Source organism: Tenrec ecaudatus, chromosome 4 (genome assembly GCF_050624435.1).
Source record: "Tenrec ecaudatus isolate mTenEca1 chromosome 4, mTenEca1.hap1, whole genome shotgun sequence".
Lineage (NCBI taxonomy): Eukaryota > Metazoa > Chordata > Mammalia > Afrosoricida > Tenrecidae > Tenrec > Tenrec ecaudatus.
The window spans coordinates 179,583,522-179,595,766 of NC_134533.1; the positions used below are offsets into that span (position 1 = coordinate 179,583,522).

A 12,245-nucleotide genomic window follows, 5' to 3' on the forward strand; every position below is an offset into this window, starting at 1 on the left:
GGGAGTGGTTATCATCTGTACTAGACTTTTTTTATTTTACATTTTATTATGATAAAAATATGTATAACATAATATTCATTTGGCATTTTTACCATTTCTAACCATACAATTCAGTGTTGTTAATTATAACCCCAGGATTGCTTTAGCTTATTTAACTCTATGTCAAATGTTAAATCAATATTTGTAAGATTTAAATCTGATTTTCTTATTTGCTATTCAAGAGAGAGCTATGCAACTTTCTAGACGAATAAGAGAGTTGAGCTTATGTGAAGTTTTTTAAAACAAACTTTTAAATTATGAATTGGATACATATTCAAAGACCAGATGAGTGTTCCATTAAAAATATGTATATCTATATCTATATCTATCTATATCTATATCTATATCTATATCTATATATATCTATATATATATTTCACTAACTTCAATCTACACAACTTAACATCCTTTATTCCCCTTCCTGTCTGGGTTTACTGTTTTCATCCCTCCTTTGCTTCTATCCCTTCTTAAAGTTGTCCCTGGGTAAAAGCTACCTTTTGATATCAAATAATTGATTGGTCTAAGATGTGTGTACCCACCTAGTGTGATTGCTCTCCTGATAGACCTGTCCATTGCGTGCGTGAGACTTTGTAAGGCATTGATTTGAGGAATTGCCTGAATCAGAAGTCAGTATATTTAGGGCTTGGTGGAATATCCACTTTGGAAGTACAGCTCCTTCAGTGTGTCTGTGGCTAGCTGGTTGCCTTCTGGACTGCAGTAGGGTACTGGAGAGGAAAGGAGAGAGCAGAAACAGGGACAGGAATGAGGAAAAGAAGGGAGTGTTTGTTTGTTTGCTTGTTTTTGTCTATGGGTTCCTTTTTTAACTCAGACACCACACACGCAGGTTTGCCTCTCTGGCCCTCTTCTCAAGGTTCGTCTTTCAGGCCCCACTGAAAGCCCCCGTTGAGTCCTTTCTCCAGTTCATTGATTAAGTTCTGTCTATTCTGTTCCTGGCCCATGGCGTTCCCTGATGGATGAGATCTGCTCTAATTTCTGTCCAATCTAATAATAAATGCATACACATAACCTCCTTGGGAATCTCAGGAGAGGAGAATATTGTCACTGGTTGTATGCAAGTGCCAGGAGGCCTTTTTCATTTAATAGCTAACAAATGTTTGTTGACGTTCAGTAGTCCAGTAGACGCTTCCAGAGCACTGTGGAAACAGTAGGAAATTGGGCAAACTCTTACTCTTTTAAAGCTTATTTTTTTATTTAAGAGATATATTTTAAGATAAATAATCATGAAATATGTGCTGTATGTCATATAGTGATCACTGCTTTAGAGTAAAATTAAACAGAAAAAAGATAAAAGGAAGGGATGGTTCCATTGTTAAATAGGGTGGACAAGGAAGGGCTCACTGAGAATGTTATGTTTACAGGAAGACCATGTGGATGATGCTGGACGAACAAGGAGGACCTTGGTAAGGGATGAGGTCTGAAGTCTAAGAGAGCGTAAAAGAGACTGCTTACTTAGGGCCTTCTAAGTCATTAGAAGGATTTTGACGTTTATTTAGACCAAATGGGAAAACATTGAATCATCTGAGCCGTGGAGTCATCCTGTGATCTCATTTATCTATTCAAAGAAATACAAAGACTACTCCTATGTTGACACTACCTGCCAGATAAAGGGCAAGGAGTGAGGCTGAGTGGTTCGTTGGAAGGCGAATGCTTGAAGGACGGAGTCAGATTCTCGATATATCCATGCAAAATCCTCTAATTGAAAGGCTTCATTATTAACCATGATAAACTCTAGAGCTAACAGGGAAGCTCTCTATAGAAATCCTCAGTAAGCCACAGGCTGACCTATTGTGACTCCAGTCTGGTTGAATGCAGGGAAAGGAGGAGGCACATTGTGGCAAAAGAAAAAAAATGTACCTATCCAGAAAGGAGGCCAAGTCTAGACTCAGCTCTGTAATTCTTTTAAAAATATATAAGTAATAATTGCTTGTAGATAATTGTATGGATTGTGGGAATTTTTTAATTGATTGCTGTGGAGACTGATGATTTTAATTTCTTTGCTATTCTGGCTACAAAGGGGTGTTAGACGTGTGTGTGTGTGTGTGTGTGTGTGTGTGTGTGTGTGTGTGTGTGTGTCTTGAGAGAGAGAGTTTGAGCAGGCTGTAAAGCTGAAACTATTCCCTGGGCAATAAAAACCTGAAATTCTACTAATGAGGTTTAAAAAAAAAAGACCCAACTTTTCTAGTGTGCTTAATAATAGCACTTCCTACTGACACAGCCAGGGTCCCCTGAATAATTGCCCTGTTTCTCCGATTTATTTTATGGCCTAAAGAACATTTGGGGGGAAGTGCCTTCAGGTAGAGAGCCTTTCCTTCTAAACGCTCCATCTCAGGGCTTCAGCATTTGACCCTAAAACATGTTAAATGCATCCTTTCAAGTGAAAGGTACATAAGTGAAAATGAAGGATGGAAATAAAATGCATCTTGGAACTTGGTGTGTCCTTCAGTGTGAGGATAAAAGATCATTGGCTGTGCTTCACATAATTGACGTATGTGTGGATTGTGATAAGAGTTGTATGAACCCCCAATAAAACGATTTTTTAAAGTAAAATAAATAGAAAATAAAATCATTTGCTGCAGATTCCATCTTTGCTAAGTTGGGGGATTTTTATGTGACATTTTATCTACTCTTTCGGACAACATCTGTGTTTGCCAGTAATCGAACTGAAGGGTGTCCAAACTCACAGAATCTCACTAGCACTTTTAAATTTGAAGAGAAGGTGGAATATGAGGCATGATAAATATTAATGCCGTTAGGGCTCCAGTAAGTATACAGAAATGTTTGAAATATATTTGATAGATTTCCCCCCTCCCTTTGTAAACTTTCAGCATATTGAACGTGGGCTTCCAAGTATTAGGCACTTTATTTGGTACTGAATAATACTTTAAAAGATTGTTTCTGTGAGGGTCCATGACCCAACGAACATGTATTTTATAAAGAAAAGAGAGACAGTGATTTTTAAAACAGAATGTAAAAGAATCAAAGCTTGTTGCAGCTATTGGTTGACTAACTGGTTGAGCTGCAGGATTATTTTTGTGGAAGGCTATTTTGGTTCTGCAGTAACCTTTAGAAATGGCAAGCAGGTGTACAATCTTGAACATCTCTGTCCGTGCTTGATCTACAAGTCTGAAAAACGTACAGGCATTCCAGATGGATTCACACTCACCACCATGCGGGTCACTTCCTTTGATCTGTGTTTTCAGGAAGAAGTGGGAGAGTATACAGGAACACCCACCCAATGAAATGGATTTATTCAGCCCATAGATTGAGAGTTTTTTGCCTTTTGCCATAACTCTGTTATGCCGCAGGACACTATTTGAAATTGTAAGCTTCAGTGTTCAAAGAGGGTGCTTTCAGGCATTAAAAGAGGTATTCCAGTTGGAGTTCATAATAATAAAATTTCCCCTCGATTGTGTTAAGTCACTTGATAATCTGTCAAACATAATTCGTTTGTATGCTTCCAGGAGAAGTGGAGCAAATGGAGATGGCAGAGACGATCCCAAGTAGAAGGGGTGCTGTCCTCGTGGACGGGGTTGTGTTGAACGGCCCCACCACTGATGCAAAAGCAGGAGAACAATTTGTGGAAGAGGCCTGCAGGCTGATAATGCAAGAGGTGGTGCTGAAGGCTACAGACGTCAATGAGAAGGTTAGACGGAGAGCGTTTATGAAATGAGTTTTCCAATGTAGATGACCAAATGTCCAATAAATGGGAAGTCCATACACTTTCCATTTTCCTACGCTTTTGTTTCTAGGAGCAGTCCTGACACCAAATATATGCTTTCAACACAATCCTCCCTCCTTGATCCACCCCTACCCATTCAAGCTCTCTCCTTGAAGGGTTGAGTTCTTACCCTGCCAGTCATCATCTGTGGGGAAGATTGGCTGAAATGGTAGGTCAGGCCATGAAGCACACAACTTGTCTTCCATCTCCTAAGAGGGATGGAAATGTTCTAGACAACAAGCTAAACAACAAACATCCTGTGATTGGATGTATGTGCCTCTGGTGGTGCAGTGGTTATGTACTGGGCTGTGATCTGCAGGGACAGTAGCTGAAAACCACCAGCAGCCCTTTGGGAGAAAGACCGGGCTTTCTACTCCTGTAAAGAGTTATAGTCTCAGAAACTTACAAAGGTGGTCACTATGAGTCAGCATTGACTCGGCAGTGAGAGTCCTTATCTTAGCCAATTCCCTAAAATATCCTCTAAAATAGCACTGGTGGTGTAATTACGCACTGGGCTGCTTACTTGGAGATCAGCCATTTGAAACCACCAGCTGCTCCAAGGGAGAAAGATGAGACCTTCTACCCCAATAAAAAGTTATAATCAGACTCTACTCAAGTCCTCCTTCAATGAAAGAACACTGTGTGCTAATAACCTGGCATTCCGTGATGCTCACCTTCCTACCATGATCGCTGAAGACAAACTGGGTGCATAAGCAAATGTAGTGAAGAAAGCTGATGGTGCCTGGCTATTAAAAGATATAGCACCTGTGGTCATAAAGGCTTTAAGATAAACAACTGGCCATCTAGCAGGGGAGCAATAAAGCCCACGTGGAAGAAGCACACCAGCCTGTGCATCACAATGTGTCAACAGGATCAGGTATTGGGCATCAGAAGACCCCAAACTGCCAGTTTTATTGATTTGAATTGGGGAGGGGTGTGGAGCGGAAACCCAAAGTCCATCTGTAGACAATTGGACATCCCCTCACAGAAGGGTCACAAGAAAGGTATGAGCAAAAGAAAAGAAAGTTATGAACCAGTCAGGGTGCAGTATGGCACTGACAAAACATACAGCATTTCTCTATTCTTTAACGCTTCTTCCCCACCCCACCCCAACTGTCATGACCCCAGTTCTACCTTACAAATCCAGCTAGACTGGAGCATCTACACTGGTACAGATAAGAGCTCTCGACACACAGAATTCAGGACAGATAACCCATCATGAATAGTAATGGGAGTAGTAAAGCTATCAGGGTAGGGGGAAGGTGGGGGGAGCAAGAGGGAAACCATCACAATGATCAACTTATAACCCTTTCCCCCAGGTTGACAATCAACAGAAACATGGGTGACGGGGAACAGAAGACAATATAAGATATAAAAATAATAATTATTTATAATTTATCAAGGGTTCATGAGGGTAGGAGGGTGGGGTGGAGCAAAAAAAATGAGGAGCTGATACCAAGGGCTCAAGTAGAAAGAAAATATTTTGAAATGGATGATGGCAACTAATGTACAAATGTGCTTGACACAATGGACGTATGGAATGTTATAAGATATGTTTGAGCCTCCAATAAAATGATCTTTTAAAAGAAGCTAAAATCTTAGAAACCCACTTGGGCAGTTTTATCTTGCCCTACAGGGTCACCACGAGTCATCAATTCATGTTAGGGCCGGGAGATTTTATTTATTTATTGTTTTAACATCCTCTGCTCCATGTTTTCGCACATTTTCTGCTGTTAATGAAAATCAAGCAGACGGTAGAAAATGATGCGAACACTATTTTATTTATCTGAGGATCCTCAGCAGGAATTTAGACTTGGAATCTTGATTGTTATGTCCTGACTGGTACCAACTATTCATCCTAGCTTTATTGTACTTTCAGATTTATCTTCAAATTGATGTTAAGATACTGCTATTGACAACCTTTTAAGAGTACTTATTATGCTTCACAAGCCCTGTTGGTGTTGTGGGTTATATGCTTGACTACTAACTGCTAGGTCAGCAGTTCAAACCCACCAGCTTCTCCAAGAGAGGAAGACGAGGCCTTCTATTCCTGTTAACCGTTGCAGCCTTAGAAACCCCATGTGGCAGTTCTTCTCTGTCTTCTAGGGTCATCGTGAGTCGGAATTGATTCGATGGCAGTGGAAGTATATGCCTTGCTCTGTTCTCATGAATTTTACATATATATTTATGTACTAAGTTTCATAACTCCAAAAGGCAGGTAATGTTAATATACCCATTTTAGAGTAGAGGAAACTGAGACCCAGGGAAGTGAAGTTTCCCGCTCGAGGTCGTTTGTTATACATCAGAGCCGAAATGCAAGCTCCAGCACTCTGCCTCCAGGGTCTCCCCCACAGTAGGTCCCTTAAAATTCCTAAATTGCCTTTCATCAAAATGATCACTTTTCAAACTGGAATTGGTTTGCCAACAAACAAGCATTTGAAGAGATGTCTATTCCAATTAAATTTGTCAGAAATGTCATTTTAAAAATATGTGGAATATGAAATGATATTTACTTTGAATTTTTGATTACGTGCATTTGGAAGGATAAATAGGAAAATAGATGGAAATGGCCCCTGAACTTTGAATACACACTTGTGCTCAAAATCACTGGCGGTATTTCCCGGTCATCTAGATGATGCATTTACCCTTGTATATTTTATGGTCTTATCTGTACTTGGGAAAGAGTTTGAATGCTACCATCAGTTGGAACTGACTAGATAGCCATGAATTTTTTTTTAAATAATCACATGAAGAACAATATAAGAAAGAAGAAAATGTTCTAAGGTTAATTGTGGTGATGATTATTAAACTCTTCAATATGATGGAATTATTGAATTGTGTGATATGTGAGTGAAGTGCCCATAAAGCTGTTACAAACTTTTTTTTTAACCTTGCAGCGCACTGCTCCTTTGGCAATTTTTAAAACCTGGCCTTTATACAGACATTAAATATTAATTGAATGTTAGGTATGGGTAATGCATTAGATTTGGCTTTGGGAGATATAAAGCAATAAAAGTCCAGCTTTGAGCCAAATCTACAGTATAATTGGAAGGAGAAGGTTTCATTGGTAAACAGACCAGGGGTCCCAGTGAGGTTTTAATAAATTGGGGTAGACGTTGGGGATTTCACAGGAGTGGGCACTTTGAGCTTAATGTGGAACGTAAAGGTTAAGTCAGATTTTAAGGGCAGAGAGAAGACAGGGAGGTGACTTGCTTATTTCTAAGAGTATTAAGGAAAGCAAAAAAGGTGAATAAAGGTAATGATAACACAAAAGGACAGAAGGTGTGCATCCAGCAAGGGAGACGTCGTTGCCCGACAAGGGTTCAGATAGGAACTTTGGGGGTGAGATATGAAGGGGAGACATAAAATCTTGAGTTGTCAAGGAAAAGGCTCTAAGTAGATCTTATTGTAGGGGTGTGTAGGGTGTTCATGTAAAATTGGATTGAAAGGTGTATTGTGATTAGGGGAGGAGGGGGCCGGTTTCAACTCACTGCTTGCTCAGCATACTTTGACACCCAGCAGGGCACCATAAGAGGCAACCCGTGAATACCTCCCCGCTGTTTGTAAGACCCTTACTTCTAGTGACCTTTCCTGTAGATACTTTTTCTCAGTCACTTAAAATATTTTTTAAATGAATGTAAAGTTTTCACGCAGTAAATTTTACCCTTTTGATGTGCATTTGTATGAGTTTGGGTGAGTTTATATAGTCAATGAAACTAATACCACAATCAAGATCTAAACCTATTCCAATAAATATCTGAACATTTCTTCTCTAGAATCACCCCTCCCCTTACCTCTAAATGCTTGTCACTACTGAGGTGTTTTTGGTCCCTATATCTTTTTTTAATTTTTCTGAATGCAACATGTAGATGCCATCATAACCTATGCAGCCTTTTAATTTTTACTTCTCCTTCAAGCAGCATGCATTTGAGATTCATCCAAGGTTTTGCTTGTAACCATTCCTTTTCATTGACTCGATCACTTTTGATTTACCACTGCCTGTCATGTTTTGATTTACCACTGCCTGGTGGTATAAATGGATCAAGAGTTGGGCCGTTAACAACAAGTTAACAGTTTGAAACCACCAGCTCCCCCAAGGGAGACAGAGAAGGCTTTCTACTCCCATAAAGAGTTAATAGACTCAGAAACCCACAGGGGCTGTTCTACTCTATCCAGAGAGTTGGAATCAACTTGATGGCAGCGAGCTTTTGCATTTATCATAGTTAGGCAGTACAGTACGTTATGCGTTGGGCTTCTAACTTCAAGGTCAGTGCAGACCCTGCAAAGTCAAAAACCACCACCTGCTTCGCCAGGGTCAAGATGGGACTTTCTACTCCGTAAAAAGAGTTACAGCCCTTGAAGACCACAGGGTACAGTTCTACTTGTCCCATATAGTGGCGATGAGTCAGAGCTGACTCAACTGCAGTGAGTTTGGTTTGGATAAAACTGTTGGGTAAAGAAGGGGCTATTAGCCCTAAGGTCATTGGTGTGGACCCTCCAGGTGCCAGTTGAGAGAAAGATTGGGCTGCTGTCTACTCCATGGTGGTAGTCTTGAGCGAGTATCGTGGTTTTGAAGTTCCTGGGCTTCACAAATGGCAAAACGCTCAGTTCCCAACCCCAAGACTGGTTGTTGAATCAGCCGAGAGGTACGTGGAAGAAAGGCCTACCAATCCACTGTGAAAAGGTTACAGCCATTGGAAACGTAAAGGAGCAAAGTACAGCTCCGACATGCATGTGGGTGCATGTGTTGGAAACGACTCCACAGCAACTGGTTGTTGTTGGGGTTTGGTTTGCTTTTTTGGGTTGCTTGGTTTGGGTTGGTCATGGATCCAATACCAGGATTTAATTTCATACCTTTTCCACATCTTGACACTCGTCCTGCTTTCTTCAACCTCCCACTTCCCAGTGTCTTCAGCCCTGACTACTTCACTGTCTCTCTTCTCCCCTTGAACAGTTTTTAAGACTTGTCTGTGGTCCCTCCCTCCCTCTGTTTCCTCACCTCCTACCTCTCCACTTCATAGCAATCTGGTCTTCACTCCCACCTCCCTAAATCAGACTGCTCTTGCCAAAAACACCTCCGGATTGACACATCGCACGAGCATTTCTCAGGCTGTCTCTGCTTTGGCTCCTCGGCAATATTTGATAATGGTGACCACCTTCTCTTGGTTAAAATATTCTGTTATCCCCGTGTTTAATAGCACTCAAATCTGTTAGGATTCTCTTCCCTCTTTGGCGTCTCTTCCTCCTCACCAATGTGCTTCCTTTCCTTTGCCCAATTGAAGTATTGATGTTGCCCTGGTGTGATCCCGAATCTGGTGTGATCCCGAACCTCTCCTCATCTGTGTAAGTTTGATCTGAGCCGTGCCTTTCACCATCGTACTATCACAGGACACACCCACAGCTCTGCACCTGATGCTTCACAAGAGCTTTAAACCAATGTCTACTCTTCTTTGGGATGCTCTCCAGGTACCTTCAACTAAGCATCCTCAGAACTCACCATCTGTCACCTAAAATCAGAGCTTTCTCCTGTTAGTCCTCTCACCAGGCACCCATGTGCACAAGCTACAAACCTCAGGACCATTCCTGGCTTATCCCACTCGCTCACCCTTGACATAGAATTGATTCCCAAATTCTATTGGTTTTACATTTTAAACATTGCCGGAAGCTCCATACTTCAGCCCTACAGGCTCCACCCTCATCAAGACCATCGCCTTCTCTCACCTCGGCTCTTATGTGTGCTTTTGTTACTCATGGGGGCAACAAAGGTTATTGTCCCAAACACCACACACATCATATCATTCCTCTCCCCAAGACGTTTCCCTTTCTTTCTGGTGGCCCTGTTCAAGCTTTGTAACACATCTCACAGAGCTCACCATGATCCTTGCCCTGTTTATTTTCCATGTATCCATTTATTGATTCGGTTGACATGCATTTGTTGAGTGCTTACTATAGGGCAAGGAGCCTCTGGTGATGTCGTTGCTAACAGCAAGGTTAGAAGTCTAAAACCACTAGCCATCTGCAGGACAAAGACTGAGATTTCTATTCCAGGAAAGAGTTACATCCTCAGAAACCCGCACACTCCGTTCTACCCTGTCCAGTGAATTGGCTATGACTTAGCAGTAACTGCATGACAGCGAGGGTTTCTGTTGTTGTTATTGGTTTGTTTTGTTTTGGCAGGTGGTATATTTGTTCTGTGTTAGAGAATAAACATGAAGATCTCAAATCCTATGCAGATTGTGTTAAATAGAATGAACATAGGAATTATAGGATGTTCCATGATGATAGATGCTATGGGGGAAACAACAACAGAGCAAGTTGGGGGATCAATCAGGACGGGTTAATGAGTAATTTGCAAGTTTAAATTTGGAATCAGAGTTGCTACCACTGAGAAAGTGGCGTTTGAGTACAGCCATGAAAGACGTGACCTTCTTGAGATTGGACTTTCCAGGCAGAGAACAGCAAGGAGGCACGAATGGCAGAAGCGTCAACTAGAATGAAGGAAGGAAGAAGCTACCAAACAGGAAATGCTAGAGGGGGGAGCGGATCACACAGGGCCATCATAGGCGATTGTAAGGGTTTTATCTTTTACTCTGAAGGACATAGGGAGAAATTGGAGGTATATGAGCAGAGGGGTAACCATGGTTTCGATTTAAGAGGATCACTCTATTTGCTGTATTGACACTAAACTATAAGGGGACCAATGCAGAGAGCATAAAAACTTTTTTTTCAGTAGTTTAGCTTTACTTCTTGCCATTTACTTCTTCAAACACTGTGTTTCAGCCACACCAAGCATTTCCTTCTTCAGATGGACCAGCTGACCACCTGCACCTCACAGCACTTTACATCACGTTTCTGAGGCTATACCTCTTTGCAGGGCCAAAGACCCTCATCTTCCTTCCATGGAGAATTGACCTTGAGGTTGGCAGTCCAGTGTTGTTAGTGGTCAACAACACCACCAGGGTGCCTCTCTGACTCACATTGACGTTAGGGGACACAGTAGAACTTCCTCTCTGAGTCTGAGACTTTAAATCTTTACAGTAGTAGACGGCTTCATCTTTCTCCAGATATACCACCAAAACCCAAAAATGAAAAAACGAACTCACTGCCATCAAGTTCAATTCCTTCTGCCTAATAATCTCCTTGAAGGACCCTATTACCCCAATGCTTATTTGAACCACTCTATTCTTTTTAATTTTTTTCTAACAAGTTGGATCTTAATTTCACCAGGCAATTTTCTTTGACTTTCCAAGTGTAAGGAAAAGTAACTGTTGTTGAGTCAACTACACCTCACATTGACCCTACGCAAGGTTTCCAAAGCTGTTATATCTTTATGGGCACAGATAGCCTCATCTTTTCCCCACTTAGCGGCTGGTAGGTTTGAACTGTTGATCTCCTGGGTAGTGGCCCAACCCTTCTCCCAAAACACCACCAGGACTCCATACGTGTCAGTTGGATCCCGTCTGTTCTTCTCATAGCCCTTTTCTCACTGAACTGTGGTTTCCGTTTAATTCTCGGTCTCTCCCACTGTCTTGTCAGCTTTGTAAGGGTAAGGTCCCTGGTTCTGATGGTTTCTCACTACTTAACATAAGTGGATGGTTAACAAACTGTGCTTGAATCTCCAGGTTTGTGAATGGCGGCCTCCTGAACAACTGAAACAGCTTCTTGATTTGGAGATGAGAGACACGGGAGAGCCACATCACAGGCTATTGGAACTCTGCCAAGATGTCATACGCTACAGTGTCAAGACCAGTAAGGATTCTAATTTACTTCCCGGGTCTGTCAAGTCTTTACATTTTGTTAAGCATATATTGCTTCCTAAGAATGCAGGGGATGGCTATGTTCTCATGATAGCCATATAATGGTCCTATATTTTTTACTGTGGTCCATTTACGGTAATCTCTGATTATCCTCAGATTTGTTATCCAGGCCAAAAGTGAGTGGATGGGAAAACTGTTGACTTTTAATGATCACACATAAATATCATCTGGTTTGGGCAAGATCCATCCTGCCATTAAAATCAAGAATGTACAGACACTACTTCCTGGATGGGTATTGTATCTTCTGTTGGGCCAAAGCAAGAGATATTTTGATTCTAATAATTTGTTTAAAATGTTTAAATCTTGATGGCCCAGAATATATTTAAAAATAGCATTTCAAAACTGTGTCTTTAAACAAAAATGAATTTCTTTCAATGATAGCAGTGGTCACCCTTTTCTTCCATTTTTCCAATGTAGCCAAGTTGCATGTTTGTGTTCATTATTGCTCATATTTACTTATGAGTAATCCTATTGGACTATTATTTCTGCTAATATTTCATACTGCCTCATTTATAAATTACACTGCATCATAGCAATGTCTGAATAAGAAGTAATATTGTAGATAGGGGGTCTATAGCCATGGTTTAAAGCACCACTGGTTGTGTGATGAGGGAGATGTCTCAGAATGTATCCCCCATGGGGGAGGGGGG

The 12,245-nt window shown here is 41.2% G+C and overlaps 1 protein-coding gene across 1 annotated transcript in view; it reads left to right on the forward strand.

Moving 5' to 3' along the window:
- Positions 1-12,245, forward strand: part of GADL1 (glutamate decarboxylase like 1) — a 230,199-nt gene that overhangs the window by 39,219 nt on the left and 178,735 nt on the right. The window contains exons 2-3 of the mRNA XM_075547888.1: positions 3,522-3,703; positions 11,401-11,527. Of these exons, the coding sequence (XP_075404003.1) occupies positions 3,522-3,703; positions 11,401-11,527 (309 nt within the window). The remainder of the gene's footprint in view (positions 1-3,521; positions 3,704-11,400; positions 11,528-12,245) is intronic.